General features: G+C 57.3%; 2 protein-coding genes across 6 annotated transcripts; one reads left to right on the forward strand and one right to left on the reverse strand.

Annotated features, from left to right (window-relative positions):
- Positions 1-1,729: 1,729 nt before the first annotated feature.
- Positions 1,730-9,754, forward strand: Ntmt1 (N-terminal Xaa-Pro-Lys N-methyltransferase 1). Of its 4 annotated transcripts, none has more exons than XM_077798022.1 (5): positions 1,730-1,855; positions 5,802-5,952; positions 7,570-7,785; positions 8,518-8,770; positions 9,397-9,754. In XM_077798022.1, exons 3-5 carry the CDS (start codon positions 7,624-7,626, stop codon positions 9,651-9,653), a joined length of 672 nt encoding a protein of 223 aa, XP_077654148.1. In that variant the 5' UTR covers positions 1,730-1,855; positions 5,802-5,952; positions 7,570-7,623; the 3' UTR covers positions 9,654-9,754. The 4 variants fall into 4 exon arrangements, with proteins under 4 accessions (XP_077654148.1, XP_026242181.1, XP_077654149.1 ...); XM_077798023.1 differs by lacking the exon at positions 1,730-1,855 and adding an exon at positions 2,225-2,327; XM_026386396.2 differs by lacking the exon at positions 5,802-5,952.
- Positions 9,755-10,397: 643 nt separating this feature from the next.
- Positions 10,398-15,855, reverse strand: Asb6 (ankyrin repeat and SOCS box containing 6). Of its 2 annotated transcripts, XM_026386344.2 has the most exons (6): positions 15,422-15,851; positions 13,828-14,009; positions 12,841-12,947; positions 12,637-12,745; positions 12,045-12,131; positions 10,398-11,925 (listed from the first exon to the last, which is right to left on the reverse strand). In XM_026386344.2, exons 1-6 carry the CDS (start codon positions 15,532-15,534, stop codon positions 11,258-11,260), a joined length of 1,266 nt encoding a protein of 421 aa, XP_026242129.1. In that variant the 5' UTR covers positions 15,535-15,851; the 3' UTR covers positions 10,398-11,257. The 2 variants fall into 2 exon arrangements, with proteins under 2 accessions (XP_026242129.1, XP_026242130.1); XM_026386345.2 differs by lacking the exon at positions 12,637-12,745 and having other exon boundaries at positions 11,721-11,925; positions 15,422-15,855.
- Positions 15,856-25,393: the final 9,538 nt, after the last annotated feature.

A 25,393-nucleotide genomic window follows, 5' to 3' on the forward strand; every position in this document is an offset into this window, starting at 1 on the left:
GGCTCCATGGGAAAACTGACAGGACCGATCTGTGACTCTTGGCTGGGAGAGGGCAGGGAGGAAATTCATGATATTGTACAAGATATGGTTTAGGCAAGTATTTTACAGGCATGTTATAATTTTATAACTTGAAAATGACTGTCATTCAAATTACAGGACATCTACCTGGAGGAGACATCCAAAAAGATGTACTCCATTTTCTTTTTTCTTTATTTCTTTTGCAGTGCTGGAGATTGAATCCAGGGGCACTGTGCCACTGAACTATATCCCCAGCCCTTTTTATTTTTCAGTTTTGAGACAGGGTCTTGATGAATTGCCAAGGCTGGCCTTGAACTTGAAATCCTCCCACCTCAGCCTCCTCAGCAGCTTGAATTGCAGGTGTGCGCCACTGCACCCAGGCTGTAATCCATTGTTTGTAAAGCTCCTCGGCTAGGTTTGGAGAGGCATGTTTCCTCTGGAAGCTGGAATATCAAGCGAGAGAGACAGAAATGTCTGTATTTATTTAAAGGGTGTGAGATTAAAAAAATGGGCAAAGAACATTAATAGATGGTTTCTGTGTCCTCTAACTCTTGCAGTCTGCAAACATTTATTGAGCCACTACTATGTGCTAGGTTTGAAAATTCAGAGATGTGAGAAGAATTGAGGTCAGGGAGCTGGTTATACCTGGAAATGGCTTGGAGCCTGAGTGTGGAGAAGGGCATTCTCTTCCATTGTCAGGAAATACAGTATGGGTGGATTTTGAGGCATGTGAGAGCTTGGATTAGAGCTACCTCCCAAAAAAAGGATTTTAGACACCTCCAGCAATCAAAATTGCCTAGGATCTGTTCCAGAAACATGGAAAATGAAGCTTGAGAGAAGGGCCCAGACCAGGAGAACCGGGAGTGGCCTAGACTATAGAGGGGATCCCCCCAAACAGGTACATAAGCAGATTTAGGGGACTTAATGGCAGGTGGGACTTTCAGCACTCCCCACTTTTCATTGCATTAAAGCAAACACACTTTTTAAGCACTTCTTGTGTGCACAGCTGAGAGGAAAGCATTGTAAATCTAACATCAAGATGTTATTTTGAGGGAAATGAACTTACTTAAGATGAATATTGTCATTATAACAGCTACCATTTCCTGAAGGCTGGACGTGCAATATCCCACATGGTGCAATATCATCGGAAGTCTAGTCTAGTAATTATTACATTCATCTGGCAGAAAAGGAGATTGACGCTGGGAGAGGTTAACAGTGTCTACCTACCTGCAAGTTCACGTTTCCAACACGGAAAGATCCCTCCAGAATTTCTGTGAATGGAGGGTCCTAAGGAAGGTCAACGTTTTTGGAATGGAAAGTCCATGAATTGTTCTGTATATTGGGCTGGCAGGTCCCTGGCACAACCAAGTGTATTTCTTTTCCTTCTTTTTTTTTTCTTTCTTTTTATAAATTATTTTAAGATGGTAATGGAGATGGGTGAGCACCAGTGGCCCTTCCCCCCTTTTTTTCCCAGTGGAAAACCCCCGACACTCGTTTTTTAAAGTCCAGCCTGGCAGCCTCCGACTAAACTGGTGCACGCGCGGAGGTCGGGGGAGACCAGCGCCGTGGCCTGAAGTCCTCAAGGCGGGGATTTCGACCCCGCAGGCAAAAGGTTAGGTCCCAGCCCGCGGGACTCCGCAGGCTGGTCGCGGGGCGGGGCTGCGCATGGCTCCGCCCCCGGGCGCCCGGAAGTGACGTGTGCGGACAAAGGCAGAGCGCGGCGCGAGGTGTCGCGTCTGGTGGACCGGCTGACTGCGGCGGGCTCGAGGGTCCTCGCCGCCGCCCTCACCCGCTCTTCCCCGTCCCCTTCTCCCAGCCCCGGGAGCCCCCGCCCGGGGTGAGTAGCGCGAGGCGGGGCGGAGGGGAGGCGGCCGCCGGGTGCGGGGAGGCCCGGACCCCCAACTGCCTCGGCGCCGTGAGGCCCCGGTCGTCACGTGACCCGGCGCGTGCTGGCCTCGGCTCCACGTGCGTGTCCCCGGGCGGTCCACCGGCCGGACCTGGGCGGGGCACGGGTCGGAGTAGAGGAGGGAAGCCAAGGCCCCAGAGCCTGGGCAGGGTCCCCCCTAGCCTGGCCGCAGCAAGCCCTTCCTCTCGGAGCCTCGGTTTCCTCCCGTGAGATCAGCGAGCGCCCACTCGGAGGAGAACTCGAGGAGTCGGCGAGATGCTCGGCTCAGCCCCGCGGAGCACGGTGCCGGTTGCTTAGGCGTTGCTATCCCATTTAACCCTGGCCCAGCCCCAGCCCCAGCCCGGCCCCGGCGAGCACAGGTGCAGCTAAAAGACAGCTGCCGCCTGGAGCTCTTGAGGCCAAGGTCAGTTGGATTGCGGGGAGGCCGCCATCTCCCAAAGCCCAGGTTCTGCCCACCAGCTGTGTGATCTTTTTCCCTCTGGACCCAAATCTCTCCTGAGTACATTGCAGCCCCTGGTGTCAGAGGCCCTGACGGTGGGCCGGGGCAGGGCAGTGTGGGGAAGGTTGAGGTATGGAACCGTGGCGGTGGCCGGTGAGATGGGTTGAGCCCGGGGCTTAAAACTGCTCCTGATGTCCTGTGTGTTAGTTTAATCGCCTTCTTTTAGGTGTTGATTTTTCAGTTTGTCCACTGGAGACTGGGAGGTTGAAGGTACCCATGTCAGCTCTGGTGGGGCCAGAGGCATAGGATCTCCAGGCCAGCCTCTTAACTGCTGCAGTGGTTCTGGGCTTATGTGGAAAGGGAGCCCACCCTACCCCTGCTGATTGGAGTCTGCTGCTTGGTCAGCAGTGATCCTTTAAGTATGTTTCCGCACATTGCAGCCTGTAGGGCATTTCAGTGCATTTTTTCTTATTTTTCTTAATAATTGGCAGAGTTGTGGAGAATCCCATACCTGATCTTTAAGCTGGGGAGAGAATGTGTGCCCATACTCTGTGGGGTACCTCAAGCTTTTCATATGCAGTCATCACCGTCTTTCTGTAAGGTCTGTGTCACTGTTCCCATTGTATAGATGAAGAAACTGAGGAACAGTGGGGTTAAATGCGTTATCTGAACTTACACAGCCAAAGAGCAATGAACACAGCCAAGATTCAGACCCAGTTCATGTAACTCCATCAGGGCCTTTGTTTTTAAGCACCACCCCCGCTTTTTTGTTGTTGTTGTTGCTTGTTTTTTGGTACTGGGGATTGAACTCAAGGGCACTTGACCACTGAGCCACATTCCTAACTCTGTCTTGTATTTTATTTAGAGACAGGGTCTCACTGAGTTGCTTAGCTCCTCACTTTTGGCTGAAGCTGGCGCTTTGAACTCCCGATCCTCCTGCCTTAGCCCCCCACACCACTGGGATCACAAGCATGCTTCCTGCTTCCTTTCCTCCCTTCCTCTGCCTTTCTCACATGTCCAGTTGCTGTCCCCATAGGTCGAGGGAGCACAAGCTTTCTGTCCTCCAGGCTATCTCAGGCAGGCCTTTGCCTCCTGTTGCTCTCAGACTTTTTCTTAGGAATACCAAATGCAGAGCATGAGGTTACTGCACAGGTCTTCTGGTGACAGTTCAAGTACCGTTCTCCTCCCTGGGTCCTGGAAGAATAGAAGCAGCTGGGACAGGTGCTCAGGTGTTTCTCTAAACACTTCTGTGGAATGCGGGAGAGATGGCCACATGCTGCCTGCTGTGGGGCAGACAAGATGAGCAAAGGATTTTCTTCTCTCTGAGCTGGCCCAGAGCCGCTGCCCCAGCCCAGCCTCTGTAGCTGTGCAGTAGCTCTTCATGGTGCTTTGGAGCAGAGTGTAGGGGGACTTATTGCTGTGCGCCCAACCAACCTTGCTGTGTCCTCTGGCTCCTAGGACTTCCTGCCAACTCATATGGACACTGGAAGGAAGGCCAGGTGTAGACAGGAAACGAGGGATCACACTTATTCATGAATCAGCAGCAAATATCAGAGTTAGACTTGCTGTTTCCTGGGCCTAGATGTGCCTCTCCTTGGTGGTTCATTCCTAGAATCTGTGTGCAAGTGGGATTCTTTTTTTTTTTTTTTTTTTTAAGAGAGAGGTGAGAATTTTTTATATTTAATTTTTCAGTCCTTGGCGGACACAACATCTTTGTTTTTTGTATGTGGTGATGAGGATCGAACCCAGGCCGTACGCATGCCAGGCAAGCGTGCTACCGCTTGAGCCACATCCCCAGCCCCACAAGTGGGATTCTTGTAAATTAGATTATTCAGGGACCTTGACATCGAAAGGAATCATTGTTGTAAGGCTTTTATTAAAACAAACAAAAAAAGTCATATTGTCAGTAATAGCTTTCAGTGTTATTAGTTTTCAACAGTCGAACTGTGTAGGATTTTCTTAAAAGTAAAAATGGCTGTAGCCATGTAAAGTCCATGCTTTCATTCACTTGACAGCCAGTTAGTAAATGTCTACCTTGTCCTGGGCACTGGACTGATGATATGTACAAGGTAATGCCCCTGCTCCTAGAAAGCTTGCGCCCTGGGAGGGGAGGCAGAGAGAATGAACTCCCCATTAAGTGTCTGGCACCAATCTTTCTGTCCATTGGCTGAGAAGTGAAGTTTTTACCCCATGTGCTACATGGGGTACCAGAGAAACAGAGAGATAGATCTTGGGATGTTGCTATTGCTCCCCAAGGACCTTCCAGTCCAGTGAGGCTCAGATTTGAACATAAAACCAGAAGTTCATTCACCTAGACTACAGGCAGTGGGGCACAGAGTCAGTCCTGCTGAGCTTCGGGCTGAGTGGGAGCTGGGGTGGAGAGTGACGTGTCCTCCCTAGGGGATTGTGGGGAGGGGGCTGGAACATGGTTTGTGGTGCCTGTTGGCAGGGGGTATGCAGCCCACTTGGCCTGGGTCCTCATCCTTGTTGGGTTCCATCCTGCTGTGACATTCGGGCTTGTGACTTTTTTTCTTTTTTAATTTTTTAGTTTTAGGTGGACACAATATCTTTATTTTTATTTTTATGTGGTGTTGAGGATCGAACCCAGCGCCCCGCGCATGCCAGGCGAGCTCACTACTGCTTGAGCCACATCCCCAGCTTGTGACTTCTTTCTGTCAGCTTCAAGGAACAATAGTGCCAGGTGCTTGCCATAACTAGTAGTCTTGGGGATTGGTAGGTCTTGCCACATCACGTCAGGGTTGGAGCGACAGTGCACTCTAGGTAGTGTGCTGCTTTCTTTCTCCAGAGTCACTGCTCCCAGCCCTGGGACACTGATGTGGGGACATTGTGATGCAGGGGGAAGGTGCCATATTTAGAACCAAGGGCCCTCCAGCCTGCTGTTTTGAGGGCCCCTCAGTTAGAGTGCAGGGATGGCAGCTGGTCTTGGTTGTGACCCCAGGCCCCCGTGCCTCAAGATTGAAGTGGAGAGTCAGGCTGTAGGCTGATTCCGGAATCTGAAGGGGGCTTCCAGCAGGCTTCTCCCTGGGCTCTGTGAGCAGGTTCTGTAAAATCATGGATCTTTGGAGAACTGGACCCGCATAGGGCACATAGACCTGATCACCTACATTCTGGTCCCTTGGTGGGAAAGTGTGTGGCCTTGTCTGAGAAGAATTCCCTAATCTGCTGGAGGAGCAGGGTCTGGGATGGAGAGGAGGGTCCCTTCCTTCTCACAGCAACCTTGGTGGCCCTGCCCTGCTGCCCCCACTGGCTCACTGGCTCTCTGGATCAGGCTGCCAATGGCTGAGGTAGAAGTGCATTGAGATAGGAGCATTCTTCCTTTTTTTTTTTTTTTTTTTTTTTTTTTGGTACTGGGGATTAAACCCAGGGGCACTTAACCACTGAGCCACATCCCCAGCCCTTTTTTTTATTTTGAAACAGGGTCTTGCTAAATTGCTTAGGGCCTCGCTAAGTTGCTGAGGCTGTCTTTGAACTCCTGATCCTCCTGCCTCTGCCTCCTGAGCGGTTGGGATTACAGGCGTGGCTACTGCGTCCAGCTTGAATAGGAGCATTCTTGAGCTGTCTGCATAAGGTGGGTGTGCTGCTTTTGGAAGGTCCTTCAAGTTCATAATACAGATGTGTATTGGGGACTGGTCACAAACCTTACCAAGGACAGATTTTTGGCTTTTTTCATGTTTCTTTCCCTTCTCCCCTTTTAGTCTTTGAATGACTTAATGGGGCCCTTTTCTGTTTTCTGACTTCCCTTAAAGCCTCCCTTGGTGTTGGGGCTTTTCTTTTTCTTTTTGGTGATGCCAGGGATCAAGCCTAGGCCCTTGTACACCAGGCATACACGCCTCCACTAAGCTCCATCCCCGGCAGCCAGGGTTTTTCTCATAGTTCTGTTTTGTTTTTGTTTGGTACTGGGGATTGAACCCAGGGGTGCTGTACCATGGAGCTACGTCCCTAGCCCTCTTATAATTTTTACTTTTATTTTTTGAGATAGATTTTTGCTAAATTGCCCAGGCTGGCCTGGAACTTGCAGTTCTCCGCCTTGGCCTCCTGAGTCACTGGCATGACGGGCAGTGCCAGCTCTCAGTTTTTTTGAGGATTTCTCGAGTTCCACAGGTTGACCCTTCTTTGTTGACCCTGTAGTAATAGGGGTCCGTGGCTTAACTGCTGCTCACTGCAGTCATGTGAAGGTGGGTGGGTAGAACCCCAGAACCCAGAGGCTTACCGTTTACCTGGAGGATTCAGGTGCTTCCCCTGCCTCACCATCCAAGTCCACAATACAGATGTGTGTTGGGGACCATCCAAGACCTTATTGCCAGCCTGGTCTCTGCTGCTTTCCCACCCAGTACTGCTCCAGGGGCTCAGTGCTGGGTGGAGGTGAACCGGCAGTTGGCAGAGTCCTGCCCTCTAGAGCTTTCATTCTAGCCACGGCTGATAGACAGAAGAGAACAGTGTGATTCCAGGTGGAAATACCCCGAGAGGACAGCAAGCCCTGCAGTTAGCCCAGGGTGTTGAAGGAGTCATTTACACAGGCAGCTCAGGGAAGGCCTCTGAGGCGACATCTAGGCTGAGGTCCGCATGGTGGGAAGTTCGCTGTTGAGTCTTGGTGTTCAGTGAGTGCAGGGCCCCCGACCTCTTCCCTGTGCATTGGATTCCTTGTCTGCACGCTGATGGTGGCAGTACTAGTCCCCTGGGCAGCAAAAAGGGCTGAGGAGTCATCAGCTGCCCCTGCCATTGTCGTCCCGCTGCTGCTGCTCGTCCTATGTCAGCTGGCGCCGCCATGCATTTCCCATTTCCCCTGCCACCCTACAGGGTAGTGCCAGCACACCCCCTTGCCCTCAGTAGACTTGGTTGTTTAGCTTCCTATTATTGACAGATGAGGCCCAGGCACTTTGCATGCACCTGGGGCCACCATAGCCCAGGCTGGTCCTCCTTCCCAAGCTCTTCTCGGGATCTTCTCCCTCCTTCCCGAGTCATCTGATGGTACACACCATCACCGCCTCTGCTGCTGTTGTATCTGCCCCATGCAGACATGTCTCTGGGCTGCTGTCCATGCATTGTTCAGGAAGGAGTCCTCTGTCATCTGAGGGATGGGAGCAGATTTAGCTGCCTGGGTGTTCTGGGTGCCAGCAGGGTCATGTGGCTCAGAAAGCCTGGATGGCATCTGGCTGGGCTGACTTGCTCCTTGTTCCTCACCCAGGAGGTGTACCCTTGCCAAGTGTGGAGCTTGAGTAGAGCCGGGGCTGGTGAAAACATGACAAGCGAGGTGATAGAAGACGAGAAGCAGTTCTACTCGAAGGCCAAGACGTACTGGAAGCAGATCCCACCCACGGTGGACGGCATGCTTGGGGGGTATGGCCACATCTCCAACATCGACCTCAGCAGCTCCCGGAAGTTCCTGCAGAGGTTCCTGAGGGTAGGCAGGTCTGATGTGCACTCCAGGAGGAGATGCTGTGGCTCTGGTGGCACCGGTGGGGCTGCATGGGGAGCCACCTGCACATGAAACACTGCCAGCTCTCTGGTCCCCTATCGGTGCCTGCCACCGAGGCCCTAGAGCTGGGGGGTGGGGGTGCAACTTCTAGATTGTCGACTGTCTCAAGGCTACAGGCCGGAGCTGATATGCTGGGGGACTCTTAGGTACTGGAATCTAAGAGTCTTCCTTTAGACTCTTCCGTTGCTGGGGACGAGGTGTCCTGTCGTGGCCGTGGGTGCTGGGGCTGTGGGTATCGCCTCTTCTGCAGCCTCCTAGTTTCCAGGTCTTGATGCTGCTGCTCCCCACCCCTCTGTGCCGTGCCGGGTGCTGGTGTCTGGAACCTTCCCTGGGCCTGCTCCCTCTCGCCCCCTCCCTGGCGAGCACTAGAGGGAACCTTGCTCTGTCCTGTGCCTCCCACCACTCTTGTTCCATCTTCACTCCATTATTTACCAGTTTTCCCTCTTCCAGTTCCTGTGGGAATCCACTCTTGTTGTCATTTTCTGGGGTCTCCTTCACGTGGAAATGGCTGCTCTCCTTAGAAACATGAGGCCCAGCAAGAGTGTCCCTATGACCAGCTGGTGCCGGGCCCTGACTGCAGTTGGATCCCCAGGCTCAGGAGGAAGGCCCCTTTGCAGTGACAGGGTTCCTGTCAGTTGTGCTTGCTCTGCTTTTCAGGAAGGCCCGAACAAGACAGGAACTTCCTGTGCCCTGGACTGTGGAGCTGGCATTGGGAGGATCACCAAGCGGCTGCTTCTGCCACTATTTAAAGTGGTGGATATGGTCGACATGACAGAGGACTTTCTGGCCAAAGCCAAGAGCTACCTGGGGGAGGAAGGCAAGAGGGTGAGGAACTACTTCTGCTGCGGTCTGCAGGACTTCAGGCCGGAGCCGGGCTCTTATGACGTGATCTGGATCCAGTGGGTGATAGGTGAGTGTCCCTCCTGCCTGCACCTGCCCTGCCACTCAGGCTCCCCGGGCCTGTGAGGAAAGGGCCTCAAGGGCAGGTCTTCTCTCCTAGGCTTTGTTTTAATTAAATACCTGCCAGCTGTCCAGGGGCAGCTTTTTGAAAAATGTTAAATGGCCAGTGCCTTTCTGCATTCAAGGGAAACTGAGCTTTGTTAAGAGTTTTAGAGTAAGGTAGAGAGTATGACTGCCAGGAGCAGTCCTGCTGATGCCCCAGGTGTGCCCCCTGGCCTAACCTGCCTAGGGTGCTGTGCCTTGGCTGCTGACCCTCGTAGGCAGCACCACCCTGCTGTGGCCCTCTGGGCCTAGCCCTCCCTGTACACTGTGTGGACTTCAGGGAAGGTGGTTTCGGGTGCTCCTGCTTCATTCGCCCCTCTGCCTAGTCCTAGCGTAGGAGGGACGGGTGGCGTGGCACGGGTGTCAGGCTGGAGGCATCTTGTCAGCTTCAGTCCTAGCTTCGGGCGTAGGAGACTTGTGAGCTCCCGTGGCTTCTTAAACAAATGGGGCTTAGGATTGTTGAACACAGTGGCTGAAGAATGCTTCCCATGCACCCCACCTCCCCCCTGGTGACCGTGCCCTCACCCTCCACAGGCCACCTGACTGATCAGCATCTGGCCGAGTTCCTACGGCGCTGTAAGCAGGGCCTCCGCCCCAACGGCATCATCGTCATCAAAGACAACATGGCCCAGGAGGGTGTGATCCTGGACGATGTGGACAGCAGCGTGTGCCGGGACCTTGATGTGGTCCGCAGGATCATCCGCAGTGCAGGCCTCAATCTCCTGGCTGAGGAGCGACAGGAGAACCTCCCTGACGAGATCTACCATGTCTACAGCTTTGCCCTGAGATGAGCTGCGGTGGCTGGAGAGGCCAGGGACCAGAGCCAAGGTGGGGGGCGCTGGCAGCCAGTGTGGCTCAGGAGTGTCAAGGGGCCGCTAAATATATCTGTCTGCCGTCCACTTGCTATAGACTTGCTTCTTAAAAGGCAAAGTGGGACTCACTGGGGAGGGTCCTGCTGACGCAGGCAGGCGGGCCTCACTGCCCGTGAGGTGCAGATTGGGCCAGAGGCCAATGCCACACAGCCTGCATGACTCCCGTGCGCTTGATGCTCATTTTGTGGGAACTGGTGGTCACTCCACAGGTGGCCTGCCTGGTGGGGAGTCGCCCCTAACTTACAGAGGCCTGGAGGTGTGAAGGAATGTGGTCTTTACCAGGGAAAGCCGGGTTGGGCAAAATACTGGCCAGGTGAACCCAGAAGGGCACCTGCCAGGTGGAGCCATTTATGGGATGTTCGTGGCCCAGGACCTTTTTGGTGATAAGACCCTGGTATCTTTCATGTGACAGTCACAACAGCCTGCAGCCAGGGGAGACATCTGGCTGGCCTCCACTTGTACTTGAGGGTCCTTCATGGCAGGCACTTTCAGGCAAAAATAAAAGGACAAATCCCTGTGCTCTGAAGGCCCTCCCCAGGCCAGAGAGGTGCTCTGTCTCCTCCCCTCCCACCCCTTCCTCCTCACTGGTTGCTGCCGGTCCTTGACCCTGAACGAGAAAGGAAGATGAGAATCTTATACAGGACCCTGTATAAGGGTCAGGAGTTTCCGTTTAATTTTGTAATATAAACATACCACACCAGTCTCAGCTTATTCCCAAAGGCATATACAATGACAACATGACTGGAAGTGACCGTGAGGGATTGATGCTGGGTAGGGCAGGTGGCATCTGGTTTTGGTGGTTGGCTCCCAGCAAGCTACTCAAAACCAGACCCTTGGGAGGGGCTTTTCCCTGGCTTTGCACTCATGATTGCTTTTGGCAGAAGGCATGGTCCCTGAGACCCTGGGTTTGGCACAGTAGAGCACAGCCCTGGTACCCTGGTGAGCAGGGCCACAGGCAACCCAGCCCCTGGGGGGGGGGGGACCATCAAGTGTCAGCCACAAGAGTCAGCAGGGGTAGGCCTCGAAGCGCAGCCTGTGGTGGCCCTTGGTGCCTTCTCCCCCAGCTCGCCCAAAGCACTTCTTGAGACAGATCTGGAGTGAAGAGGCATGGGTAGGACCTCAGCTGGGCGGCAGCCACAGCTTCCCTCTAGAAGGTTCTAGTTATGCCTCCACACAGGGACAAAGCAGACGCTGGCAGTTCCAGGGGCTGCCTAGACTCAGTGCTGCCTGGCTCCCCTCCAGTGCAGAGGCAGAAACTCAGTCCATCTACACAACTATTCTGCCCAGAGTAGACTGAAACTTGGGCTGGGGGCAGGTGCCAGAAAGAAGGGGCAGACGTACCTCTCCCACTAGAGCAGTTACCTCACCACTAGAGCAGTCACAGCTATGGGCTTTGTGCTTAGTAAGGTTAAGCCTTACCTCCCAGATCAAAGGACCCTCCCCTGGGGTCACCACAGGTGCCAAGTCTACCAGCAGGTGGGGGTTTAAGGTTGTCCAAACCCTGTCCCCTAGTCCAGCACCTGTCAGCTGTCATCCTCTTCTGTACCACTGTGCTCACTGAGGAGGTACCACTTCAGCCTGTCTGGCAGGGGCAGGGCTTTGACCTTCACATCCACAGGCCACGGCTGGAGGTAGAGCCGGATGTACACGCGGCACAGGTGTTTGAGGGGCGGGGGGTAGCTTTCCAGCTGCCTCAGTGAGGAGTGCAGGGCCTGGATCTTTTCTGCCAGGCTGCCCACTGGGTGGACATCAAAGTTCTGGGGCAGCTGGAGCCTCTGGGAGTTGGTCACCATGAGGTCCAGGACAGTCTCGGCTTTGCGCAGAAGGTCCACGTGGCTCTCATCTTCTGCACAGCCCGGGTGGGAACAGAGCCTCTCAAAGATGATGTGGAAGCCAGACCAGCAGGACGCGCCGTGGAGGGAGCAGTTGTAGGCAGCCCCAGATTCGAGCAGGAAGCGCAGGAGGGGAAAGTGCAACTTGAAGCTCTTGAGGCAGATGTGCGTGAGGGACTCATGGGCAGGGCACTCACTGGGGTCAGCCCCATGGGCCAGCAGCAGCTGTGTGACTTGGAAGCAGAATTGGTTGATCATCTGAGCCTCCTCTTTGTCCCCACCCACGGTCTCGCCAAGCAGGAAGATGATGTAGGTGAACACAGTGTCCCCATCTTTGGTGGTGGCCTTGACATCTGCCCCTGGAAGAGCCATCAGAAAAAAAAGGTGGGAGGAGGTCTGCAGCCCTGACCAGGCAGGGAAGGGGGGAAGCAGAAGCTACTGTGGGTGAGAGGCTGGGCTGGGGCATGGGCAGCCTCACCTCCTTCCAGCAGGAGCCGGATGTTGTCGGTGTTGTGGACCTGCACCCCGTCGCTGCTGGCCAAAGCATGCAGCAGAGCAGTCTTCCCTAGAGAGGGACAGGAGGAAGTGGAGGCCAGGGCGCTGAGGTCAGGGCAGCCCCACGGGTAGAGGTGGCAACACTCCACCTCTACCCATGAGGCTTCAAAAAAGCATCAAAGAACTTTAAAAACTTACCAGGGCTGAGGGGGACAGGCTTCTGGCCATCTTTTTCTACCCACACAAATCTGGAGTAGATTTAGGGGTTTTCTGTACCCCAAGCTACTGAGGCCAGCTGGGCCTCTCTTCACAGCAAGCCACTATCTCCAGAAGTTGATGCCCATTCCCATCTCCTACAGAAGGGCCTCAGGGCTGGCAGGGGACAATGACTGCACTGCCTCTCCAAAGCCTCTGGACTCCAAGCTACGGCGCGTCAGCAGATCCACCCTGCACCAGCCATGTCGTGCCGCAGCCAGGCTGCCTCCAGCCAACACGCCAGACACCCCCGGGTCACCTGGTTTCCCTCACAAGGTGCCCAGGGCCCAGGCTGTCCCACTTTCCTTTGAGGCACCTACCATGCTTGTCGGCTGCGTTGACATCGGCTCCTAGGTCCAGAAGGCGCTGCAGGCAGGGCAGGCGCTCGGGCTCCTCGCTGGCCAGATCCAGGGGGCTGCTCTCGTGGATCTGAGCCAAGACAGCACCTGCTGGGTTGGTGTGGGGGCTGTGGGCTGCTTTGGGACCCTGGTGCATTCCCCCTGCGAGGCTGGGCCAGCTCTTACCCGGTCCCTCCGGTTGATGTCAGCCCCATGACGCACCAGCAGCTCCACCATGTCGGGCTGGTTTCGGAGAACGGCGATGTGCAAGGCCGTGTAGTAGGTGACAGGGTCTGAAGGTAGACAGCACAGGTCAGTCCTGCATCAGCGAGTTTTCACAGGGTCCAGGGCCTGGCCTTGGAGTCCAGCGCCAGCACTCGCCCCAGAAGCTGCAGGATTGGGCCCTCTCAACGTTGTCCTCACCAGGTACTAGAGGGCCCTGGGGGAGATCTGGGGCCACTACTTGACCCGTGTGTGCCTTGTTTCCTCCTCTCCATGACGGGCCATAAAACAGCCCTCCTCTTAGCTCGCTGGGGGAGTCACTGAGTGGCTGCTTCTTGGCTGCTGTGCTCGAGCAGGGCCACAGAGCAGGTTCCTGGGATCCGGCTGACGGACCTCAAGCCAGACCCTCCTTCCTCACAATCCCAGGAGCCCAGAGCCTCTGAGCCTGTGTCCATGGTGAGGGGAGACAAGCCTGGCCACATCCTGGGTCAGCACAGACCTGCACTTGCTGTCCAGGCAGTCGTGCCCTCTCCTGACTCAGCTGTCCTCAGGGGAAAACCATAGACGCCAGGAGAACAGTCCCATCGCCACCCTCCCTGGCACTTATCAGCCAGAAGCTGCTTCTTGCAGAGACTGACACCCAGCATGCAGTGTGGCTTATCTGTCACATACTCCCCCTCCCCCGCCCATGGCATAAGCAAAAACACAGGACAGCTCAGAGTGAGTGGCAGGAAATCACCTTCCCTTAGCTCTGGGCACAGTGCCAGCAGCCACATTTCCACACTAATGGAAGCGGGATTAGGCCGGGAGCTGGCAGGTTTGCTGAATCAATCATGGCAGAGCAGCAGCACACTCGCTGGGAGCAGAGGGGGCAGGAGCTTTTGAAAGCCTGCAGGGGAGTGGGAGGCTATCCAACAGGGGCTTCCCTGGCTCCTCCGGGCTCCAGCTGACCTTCAAAGTTGAGATTGGCCCCATTCCTCAGGAGAACATCAGCTGCCCGAGTCAGCCCCAGCTCAGCCATCTTCAGCAGGGCGTTGCTTATGCCTTCCTGGTAAAAGGGAGAGGGGGCCTTCTTCTCCAGCAGCTCAGTGAGAACGAGGATTCGGCTCTCCTCGCTGGCAGCATAACTGGGCCTGGGGCAGCAAGAGGCAGACCAACTGAGGCCTTGAACCATGGTGGGACCGGGATGCCCTGCCTTAACCACCCATGAAAATGGGACCCTGACAGTGGGGCAGAAAGTCCTTCTTGGAAGGTCTGAAGAGGAGAGAGGCTGGGCTTTCTAACTTGCAGCAGACTCCACCCCAATGTCTGGGTACACAGCCTCACACTTGGGCTGTTGGGATTGCAGAGAACCTTGGAGTCTGGAAGCCAGAATCACTGACACGCATTCTTCAGGAAGCCCTCACACTTGGAGACATCCTTTGCTCCCTGAGCTGCAGGATGGCCCCCATGGCTGGCCAGAGTGGTCAGCAGAGGCCCCTTCCCCTGTCACCCAGCTGCCCTCCAGCCCAACCCCACCTCAGCTCGCCCACAGCCCTCCACCTTTCCTGGCCAGCACTATTAAGAGCTACATTGGCTTTCCCTAAAAGTTCAGGCCAAGGACAGCTCCATGCTTTGCACACAGTTTTGACAATGTCCCAAACTCCTTCATAAGCTGCCACCTCCTCCTCGGGTGAGGGCTCCCTTCTTGGTATTCCCACTCGCCCTCTCCCTGGTTACACGCATCAGTACCCCTTCAAACCGACTGGCTCAAGGTTCAACTTCACTGCTCCGCAGGATTTTCTCACCCCTTGGCTAGATCCTTGCTCTGCACAGGGGACAGAGCTCCTGGTGAAGGCTGGGGCACCTCAACAGGCCCTGCAAGCTTCACTGCACTGCCCTTGCCCAGCACCACCTCAGAGCTCGGGAAACACCTGCATTTTAGAGAATCTCCTAGCGAACAGAGCTAAGAGTGTCCCAGCTCCCACCAAAGGTCTTGACTGGACTGAGATCAAGGCCTGCTCGAAATTCCAACGACAAGCCCCTGCCCACACGAGGACCCCTTTCTTCTACACATCCAGCAATTGCTTATGCCTGTCGGCCTCTCTGCAGCCGAAGCACCACCAAGGCTGGGGCCCGTTAGCTCACCCCAAGCCCCCGACACAGCAGGCCGTGTGTACTGCCCACTCACTCCCCTACACCTTCCCCGCGGCTCACCGAGAGGCCGGTCGCCCATAGAAAAAGCAAACGGCCACAACAAGGTCCTCTTTGCCCTGCTCTGGGGGCAGGATGGAGGCCCTCACCAACTGTGCCCTGCTTCCCCGCACGGGTGGGGCGCTGGGCGGAGGCCCGCCGACACCCGCCCTGGGGTCTGTCTGCCCTCCCGGACGCTGCCCGGGAGCACTCTCGCCTCGCCAGGGCTCGGCGCGCAGGAGCTCGCGCTCCGAGCTCGCAACCGCGGCTTCGGCCCGAGGCCCCGCATCTGCCCAAGGACACAGCCGCCCCGCCCGGCCCCGCCCGGCTCGTGATGACCTAGTGGACGCAGCACCGGGTCGGAGCGCCTCACCCGTCCAGGGGCTCCTGCCGCTCGGGGTCCTGGATCCCCAGGGCGCCCAGGATGGCGTCCACCAGCGGCTGGTACTCGAAGATGATCCTGCGGAAGCCGTGCAGGAATGGCATCGCGGCGGCGGGGCGCGCAGGCCGGCTCCTCTCCGCGAGGCCGAGACGCCAGCCGGGCGTGGTACAGCGGCCGCAGCTCCCGCGGGGCTGAAGTGGTCCTGACTCCGCGCCGGGCCGAGTCCACCGCCCAGGTCGCCGCTCCGTGCCGGAAGTGATCCGAGCTCTCTCACTTCCGGCCCGCGCCGCTCTGGGAAGCGCGCGAGGCCACAGCGCCCCCTGCGGACGCGGGGGACCGCTGCGCGTGGGGGGACGCGACCAGGCGCGGACCCACCGGGAGTGTGAGGGAGTGGGGGGCGCTCCGCCCAGGGCGGGCCGAGCCCGCCGGTCCCGCCCGCGCCGCCCCCTGCCTTCCCGCCCTTGGCCGCTGGGCGCCGTCCGAGCTCCGCCCGCCGCGCGCCAGCCCCGCCTCGGGTCGCGCCTCCCCCGGGCCAGCGGCGGCACCCCAAGCGGAGCGACGAGGACCGCCCTCCGCGCGCTCCGTCGCAGGGGACGGGACCTTCTGTCTGTGCGGCGGCTCCGGCTGCCTGCCTTTTCCGCCCTCCGCCTGGGTGGACTCTCGTCTCCTCGTCTGTAGTGGCCACTGCCCAAGGTCCCCGCAGGTGTCGGGTGGGTGGAGTCGGCATCTGATCTCCGGCGGGGTTTGCGCCTCTGCAGCCCCGAGCCCCCTGCTGAAGCCCACCGGGAAGGGTGCTGGCCTTAAAGGCCCATTTCAAAACAACCCGATTTACCTTTTTTTTTTTTTTTAGTTGTAGATGGACACAATACCTTTATTTTGTTTTATTTTATTTATTTCATGTGGAGCTGAGAGTCGACCCAGTGCCTCGTGCGTGCTAGGCAAGCGCTTTGCCACTGAGCTGCAGCCTCAGACCCACAACACCAAGGACAAAACAGACTTCGTCGCCAAAAAATCCGCAGCCAGTCGAGGACCAGCGTTGGGGATCTGATAGGAAAAAGGATGCAGCAGGAGCTGGGTAGTTGCTCGCAATTATTATTGTTAACCACGTAATGCAGACCATACAAGCTATGGAAACCACATCAGGCCGTCTAAAGGGGCAGGAAGGAGGGGTGTGGGCGGCAGCCCGGTCAAGCCCCTTTAAGACAATGCCCATTTGGGCTACTCAGAGGCAACTGTGGGTCACAGTGGCACCCAGGGCACCTCTGCCTTTGTTTCTTGCCCCAGGAAGGAATGGCTCCTCCCTGAGTGACACAGGAACATTTTGCTCACACAGAAATGGAAGTTTCCAGTTTGTCTTGAAAAATCAGAAGGGTCGAGTTCCCAGGTGGCCACAGTGAGCATCCGGTGGTGCATCTGCTCCAGTGGGCCCCCCTTTCCCATTGGGGGTTGAGATAAACACCCGCCATGCTCTAAGTGCTCCTGCCTCCCACCTCCCCTGAATGCCAAGTTCCAGAATGGCACGCCCCCCCACCAGGCCCTCTCACTGATCCAGGGTTGTGGCTCCACCACACAGAGGGGAGGACTGAGCCTGGCCTGGGCTGCCCAAGGACATAGGACAGGTAGCCGGAGAAGCCCCTCGGTGGATGGGGCAGAGCTGGGGGGACAACCTGGCACAGCCCTGCCTCACCCTAGTCTCCTGGGTTGCTGCAGTAAAGTATGGATCGCATCCCTCGGATTTCTCAGGGGATTGTTTCCAGGACCCTCAAGGACACCAAACCCAGCAGATGCTTAAGAGCCTTAAGTAGAAAGGCATAGTAGTGTTTGCACATGAGCTCTGGGTCCCCCCCCCCATTCTAACGTAGCTGGGTGGCGTGTGCAAAGCACTGTAAGCTTCATGCCAGGGTCCTAGTGTATTGTTTGGGGATAATATCAAGAAAAAAGTCTGTTTGTGTTTGGTACAGACACAATTGCTTGTTTGATTTTTCAGAGGATTTTTTGTTTGTTTTGTTTTGGTTTTGGGTACCAGGGATTGAACTCAGGGGCATTCAACCACTGAGTCACATCCCCAGCCCTATTTTTTTTTAATATTTATTTTTTAGTTTTTGGCGGACACAACATCTTTGTTGGTATGTGGTGCTGAGGATCGAACCCGGGTCGCACGCATGCCAGGCGAGCGCGCTACCGCTTGAGCCACATCCCCAGCCCCGCAGCCCTATTTTGTATTTCCTTTAGAACAGGGCCTCACTGAGTTGCTTAGCACCTTGCTTTTGCTGAGGCTGGCTTGGAACTTGAGATCCTCCTGTCTCAGCCTCTTGAGAACCGCTGGTATTACAGGTGTGCCTCACCACACCCAGCTCAATTTTCAGTTTTTGAGGTGCAACCTCACTATGCTGCCTGTACTGGCTTTGACTCTGGGGCTCAAGCATTCTTACTGCCTGGGCCTTCGGAGTAGCTGAGCCTGCAGGTGCACCCTGCTGCACCTGGCTCACGGATGCAGTTTTTCCCTGTAAACATTTTCTTTATATGTATGTATGTATATATATACACACATATGCAAGTATTGTGTCCATCTCCAACCACATATATATTGTTGTAGATGGTCACAATACTTTTATTTATTCATTTTTCCGTGGTGCTGAGGATCAGACCCAGTGCCTGATGCGTGCTAGGCGAGTGCTGCCCCCCTGAGCCCCAGCCCAGCCCCCTCTAAACATCTTCATTCTGCGCTTGGTCAAAACCATGGGCAGAGCCCACAGATCCAAAGGCAGAGCCATGACAAGCTCGCTGGCCTCGGACAACAGAAATGTGTCCTCTCACAGTTCTGGGCCCAGACATTCAACCTCAAGGTGTGGGCAGGGTCATGTTTCCTCCAGAGAAGGCCCCGTCTGCCAGCCTCTGGCCACCGGTATCTGGTGGCAGCAGTCCATGTGGCCTACGTCTCTGTGCCTCCATTCCAATTGCTTCTCCTTTCAAAATGACACCCATCACTGGTCTTGGAGCCCTCTCTAATCCTGCAGGACCTCACCTTAACTTGATTACATCTGAAAAAACCTCTTTTTCTAAATAAGGTCACTTTCCAGGTACACAGCTAGGGCTTGAACGTGAATTTTTAGAGGATAGCACTCGGCACAATTACACCCACTCCATGGTGATCCAGGCGTGGCCCTCTGGTCTCTGGGCCTCAGTTTCCTCCCTATAATTCAATGCCCTTCAAATCTTCATCCTGGAACCTATGAAGAGCTCCTTGATGTCCTGAGGGGCTCTGTCAACAGGGGTCACAGAAAAACTAAGAAGAAGGAACAGAGATTCCCCATGTACTCCCTGGGCCCACACAGCTTCCCCCACCATCGACGTTCCCACCAGGACAGCACATTTGTAGAGAGGGGCTGAGGGATGACAACCGGAGTAGCAATCACAGAGCTGGCTTCTACTTACGGGGCCCTTTCTACGTGCCAGGGACTGTGCTGTGCGCTTAACACACAGCTGTGCGCTAGGACTCCTGAAGTCCTAGGCCATGCTGCATCCATTTCACCAATGAGGAGACAGGCTCAGAGAAGTCAGGTGCTTGCCTGACATTGCACAGCTGGGCAGCAACTCCAGCCTAGTCTGCAACCCAGGCTGCAGTTGGACCTCTGGCTGCAGAAGATCTGGCCGTGCAGGAGGGAGGAGCTGACCTCTGTCCTCTCGCAGCCTTGGGTACCACACTGGAGCCAGGCCCCGCTGCCTGCCCGTCATCCAGGCTCCTATCCTTCGAAACTCTGTGCCCCTTGACCTCCCGCCTGTCAGCAAGGGCAACCTTGTTTCCTCCATCTGCCTCCCATTAAGGCTGTGTCGCTCAGGGCTGGATTCAGCTGCAGCCCTTCCCTCTCCTTTCCTCGCCAGAATCCCTCACTGCCTGGCCAAACCAGCCTCTTCCTGCCACCCAGCTCCAGGGTACCTCAGCTGGATGGGGGTCCTGAGCTCCCACCTGGTGGGAGGTGGGCCTGCCTCCTACTCCCCAGGAATCACTCTGATTATCCAACCAATAGGTGGAGTAACCTTAATATATAAAGAATTGTCAAAAATCAACAAGAAGGCAAAAAAAAAACACATTAGAAACATGGGCAAAAGACACACACAGGTGAGTCACAGGATGAAAAATTGTCAACAAACACGAGAGGCGGTGAGCCTCTCTGGCAGCCCAACAACAACCTTAATAGGCCATAGACGGGACTTCCTATCCCTGAGACCTGTCCCCAGGCACTCGACAAAGCAGGTGACCGAGTGGGAGATTCTATAAGATCCCATGGAGGAGGCGTGTGCTTGGACAGGGATCCTTCCTGAGGTTGAGCTCCAGCTTGGTATTTCTGGAACCCAGAGCTTTGCTCTCCCTTGGTCTTGTACATATTTTCTACCTTTTTTCAAACGAGTGTGTCTTACCTGGGACTCAAAACCCTACTTCACGGAGGCTGAGAATCGGCCCTGACCTCCTCCACTCGAGTTGATCGTGAACTCCTGGGGGGGCCCAGGTGTGTCCAGGTGTGGCTCCCTCTGTGGCCGCCCTGCCCTGGGCCCTCCCAGCCTGGCTTGGAGCAGCCCGCCTCTGCCCCCAGTGGTGGGGAGAGGAATGGTCACTGACAACAAGGGCAGCCTTAGCCTGGGGCGCCCATGTCCCCTAAGTTAGGTTAGAAGCTCAACACCCGTCAGGTCTTTGACTCTCAAGACACCCTGGACGTAAGGGGCCTGGTGTGCAGGCCCAGAAGGACCAAGGAGAGGGGTGGGCGGCCTCGCTTGGTGCCTGGCTCTTGGTTCTCATTTCCTCTCACACTTGCTCTCAAAAGTGTTTGCATGCGCGCGCACACACACACACACACACACACAGGCACACACAGGTTCACGCCGACACGCCCACAGGTTGCCGGTCTCTTACACACTCACAAGCACACCCGAAGCCCACTCACCATCCCAGACATGGCTGGACTGGTCACTCACACACACCCAGTCGGGACAGGTCGCTCTAGGCACCCAGTGTCCCTAGTCCCATCCATGCATCCCCGGGGCCACTCCCTCGAGGAGGGGTGGTCAGCAGCCAGGCCTGCCCTTTGGCAGACCCTGCAGGTGGCGGGAAGGGAGAAAAGGAAGAGGCCCCCTTTTCTTCCTGTTCCTTCTTTCTTTCGAGCCTGCCCACCGAGTGGGTACTGGGGAAACCCAGTCACCACCCCAGGTCTCTGTCTTGTGTGGTGGCCAGCCCCCAGCTCCAGCCCCCCGGAGGGCTGGGGACATGGAGGCGCAGAGTGGACGGGCTGGGCATCTATCTGAAGTGTGGTCTCAGCCACCGCCCTCCCTCTGCCCCCTTCTCTGGCCCCAGCCCCCCTTCCTTTCCCTTCCTCCTCCCCCACACCCTGACCCCATCCTGACCCCTGACCCTCATGACCCAGAGTGTCACTGGGAAGGTCCAGTTGGCTTGGCCCTATTTGGCCACAGCCGCCGTGCTGGAGGGACAGGGCCCAACTCACAAGCCTCCTCCATGGGCTACAGCGGGGACACGGGCCTGGGCTCTGGCGCTGGAGCTGGGTGCCGGCCACTGGGAGGACCTTCCGGTCCCCCATTCTGCTGGCTGCCTCAGAAGACCCAGGAGCATTTCCTGCTGAGAAAGCCCCCAGGACTCCGTGCTCCCAGTGGCTGCCCTGCCCCCCCCCCGCCCACCTCCCCTGCTGGCCAGAGCCCCTGCTCCAAGGGACCCAGCCGCTGACTGACCCAGACACTGCTGGTGGGTCCTGTGCTCGGTCAGAACCAGGGACTCTGAGACCACGTATGGGCCAGGCCAGGCCTGGTGGAGCCCAGCTCAGAGCCTCCGAGCACAGCCATGGGCCCGTTCTCTGCCACCGAGTCAGACAGCAGGCCCTCCTGGTCCCCAGCTCTCCCAGGTGAGGAGAGTCCTCAGGGACCCCAGAGGTGCTCGGAGCCCCTGGCCCCTCGTGCTGGACCCCACAGGTTCTGGGCCCTGGGCTCAGGCCTGGCCCTCATGCAGCCTCCCTGGGGGGGGCCTTGCCTAGATTCCCCCCACTGCAGAAGTCAGGGGTCCTCTTGGGAGCCACGCAGGCAGGGCTCTGCCCATGACCCCAGTGACACACGGGGAAGAGCCCAAGGACATGGCCTTGACCGTCCCGGGAGATCCTCGCCTCTTTTTTGCTGGTCAGCCTGCCTCTTCCTCTCTGGGTCCCGGCAAGCAGATCGTGTGACCTGGCCAGGGCCTTGCCCTTCTCAGAGCTTTGGCCTTCCTGCCCCAGGGGGTTGGGACGGTGCCAGGAACCCAGCTTGCCCTACCTCTGGTGGGGAGGTAGACCTGGTGTCCTGATCCCAGAGATTCCCCTTCCCAGAGACCCCTGGGGCACCCAGCTGCCTCAGTCCTGGCCAGCCACTCCAGAGACGGTCGGGGAGGGGACGGCTCTGCACCTCCAGCCCTGCAGCCCCGCCCAGCAGGCCCTGCCAAGAGTGGTCAGGAGGACGTGGGCCCTTGGGGAATGGGGAGGGCAGAGGCGGGGGCTAGGGTCCTTTGTGCTCCCCGGGAAGCCCCCCTCCACCCCCGCCGGCCTGTTTGGCAATGCCGACAGCCGGGCAGGAAGGACCCGTCGGCCATCCGTCAGGGAGACAGAGTGGGCCCGAAGGCGGCCGCCTGAGGAGGGGAGCTGGGGAAATCTGATCATTAAGAACCCCTCCTGGCTGTCTGGGGGAACTTAATTAAATTTCTGGAGAGGCTGAGAGGGGGCCACATCTGGAACCAATATGTGGGCTTTGATTTTTTTCCTCCTCTCTCCTTCCCATCTCACTGCTGTAAAGGGGAACCGAGCAGAGCCTCGGACAGCCACTTCCTCGGGGACAGGATTCCTGGCAGATTGAGAAGGGGAGACAGAGAGCAAAACCAAAAAGTGAGACTGCGACCGAGACAGTGCAGGAAGGCAGAGATGGATGGAGACGCGGCCAGGAGGAGGAGGAGGGCAGCCAGGCAGGCGCTGTGGGGTCGGGCCCACTGCAGAGGTGGGGAGAGGAAGTCCCGGGCATCAGCCTTTACGAGCTCCCGTCCTGCCTGGCACTCAGGTGGAGCCTCCCGACACTCCCCGGGGGCAGATCCTGCCATTCTCCCCGTTTATAGCTGAGGGGAGGGGACTTGCCCAAGAGGACAGGGCACAGAAGTGGCAGGGCTGGGACTTGAACCTGTGCCTGTCTTGACAGTGTCTAGACATGTGCATGGGCCACTTTGACCCGAGCGACCTCTTTTCTGCTCCAGGGAGGGCGGTGTGGGTGGTGGGCCACGAGGTGCTGGCAGGGCTGCCAGAAGCTGGCCTCACCGGGCGGGCAGCCGAGGAGGAGGTGGGCCCTACTCTGGCAGGAGTTGTGGTAGCAGAGACCCCCAGAGGTGATGGCCCGGGGTGCTGGCTCTCGGTGGGCCTCCAGCCCTCAAGATTGAGCCCTCAGACAGTGGCCAGGCCTCTCTCTCAGCCAGCTTCCGGCACATGACCCTGTCCCTGGTCTCCAGGGTGACAGGTCCCCTCCCAGTCCTGGACCCACATGCCCAAAGCAGCTCCCACCAGCCAGGCCGCAGGGAGAGAGGTGGACTTGAGCGTGGGTGGCAGCCCCCCGGGGTGCCTCTCCTCCTCCCCACAGCCCGGTCCCAGCCCGGGCCACTGCTTCAAGGTGGCTTTGGCCCCTGCAGAGATCTCACTGAGGAGGGGCGCTTGTCAGGAGCCACCTGGGGGCCCTGCCCCAACTCCACCCTGCTCTGAGGGCTGAAGTGCAGCCTGGCCAGCCCCACTGGGTCCCCTATCTGGCCCTGGCCCAGCCCAGGGCAGGCAGGGGGAGGACCTCGGTACATTTTTATGGAATGGATATCCCATGACCTTGGTGCACACAGAACAGTTTCAAAATGCCACTTGAGCAGGGCACCATGGCAACCTTATAATCCCAGTGGTGGGAGAGAGGGGGGCTGACCCAGGAGGACTGTGAGTTCAAGGCCAGCCTCAGGAACTTAGCAAGGCCTAAGCAACTCAGTGAGACCCTGTCTCATCAAAAGGGCTGGGGCTGGGGCTCGGTAGTCAAGCCCCCCTGGGTTCAATCCCCGGCCCGGGGGAGGGGGGCATGAGCACAGGGAGAAGACCACCCACCAAACAGCGAACCAGGACCCCTCGCCCTGGGCAGGGAAGGCTGGGCGCTCTGGGCGTCCTCCAGGGCGGGCTCTGTGCCCTGCCCAGGGAGCCCTTCTCTGACCCCCATCTTCTCACTCCCTAATTCTCCGTCAAGTGTGGCCCAGGACTGGTCCGCCGGCCTGCCCACCGCGTCTCCCCAGTGCCCCGGCCCATGCGGGCCAGGCAGGCGCTCCGTGAAGACGTGTGGACAGAGTCACTAAGCCCTGGATTTAGACATGGCCCGAGTGGGAGCCCCAGGAGAAGAGGGAGACCCAGGGCAGGCCCTGCCTCCAGTCTGCTCTGGTCCAAGGAGCGATGGCGGTGGTGACAGAGGCTCTGCAGCCAGGGCAGGCAGACGAGGTGAGGGCCCTGCTGCAGCCTGTACGGCCTGGTTCCTACCCGCCGGGCAGATGCAGACGGGAGGCTGGGGAGTCTGCGCAGCTGGCCCACAGGTGCCCAGGCAGGGACTGGAACTCAGATCTGTGTGGGCACAGTCATGGGCAGAGCCACTGGGCCAGTCTGCCTCCTGGGGCGAGGAGGGAGCCCTTCAGGAATCTGGGGAGCCCGAGCGGGGTGGTGGGGTGGGTGGGAGCCTAAGGAGGTGCCTGCCAGGCAGGTGATCCAGGGGCGCAGGGGTGGAGCTGGCCTGGCCCAGGGCCCTGCCAGGGGCCGCTGATCCCACAGGACTGCGTCCCCGTGGGGCCTGACCAGGTGATGATACACAGGGTTCTAAATTACTGTCTCTCATTAGGCATGCGTTGTCTGGTGGGAGAAAAATGCAGCCCTGGCCCAGGCAGCCTCCCTCTTCCAAAAAAGAGAGAAGGGGAGGGGGGTCCGCTGCTCTGCTGAAAAGGAAATTGCATTAATACAGATTGTTTTATTTAAAAAACCTTGACCTCGACTTCAAAAAGAGTCATCAGGCATCCTCCTTCCCAGAGGCCGCGAGCGATTACGGGAGGCCTGCTCATTTCTCAATGACTTACTGGCCAGGCGGCTGCCCGGGGACCGGGGGAGGGACCGGGCTAATTTAAGGCTCCCTGCAGAAAGGTGTGTAAATCTTTCCGTGTCTAGAGAAACTTCAGCCACCACTAAGTCAGGGAAAGGAGACCTGGAAGAGCCCCTCCCCTCCCTTTTTCCGTTTCTTTTCCCCATTTGGAACTCTGATCTCTTTGATCATAAAAATGGTCGTATTTCACCCCAAAAATATCAGCAATCAACGAACGAAGGAAGTGGGAGCCCAGGGGGAGTTTCGCCGCCGATCAGACCCCTGGTTTAATTGTTTAGCGCCTGCCTGGGTGGGGCGGCTGGGAACACACCCTGCTGGCCAGGGTTCAAGAGCAACTTATAAATAATAAGAACCATTAGATCCCCAATTAAGCAGGTGAGCTGAGGGCCTGCCTCCCCCAGCCCCACCCCTCCTCCACCTCGGCACCCGCCAGGCACACTCACGCCCCACCCGTGTGCCCGCCTCGGCCTCACCACGGAGTAATCCCTCCAGGGAGGGACCAGCGGCCTCAGGGCTCCGGAGGGCTTTGGGCTGGCCTGGGTCCCCCGGGCCTCGCCTGTGCCCCTGCCTCAGGCTCCCTTCCAAGGGAGCAAGGGCAGGAGGGGTCCTGGCAGTTTACTGGGAGAGACCCCCAGTGCCAGGGTGGGTGGGTGCCACGTGGGGGGTCCTCTCTCCTCAGAGCCACCTGGGATTCGAGGGGTTCTCCACCCAGGGGGGTCCTGGAAGTGGTGTCTGTCCTGCGAACCCACAGGCTACCATTCAGAAGGCCACTTTGCAGGGATAGTGGCTGGGTCC

This window comes from Urocitellus parryii, chromosome 4 (genome assembly GCF_045843805.1).
Source record: "Urocitellus parryii isolate mUroPar1 chromosome 4, mUroPar1.hap1, whole genome shotgun sequence".
Classification (NCBI taxonomy): Eukaryota; Metazoa; Chordata; class Mammalia; order Rodentia; family Sciuridae; genus Urocitellus; species Urocitellus parryii.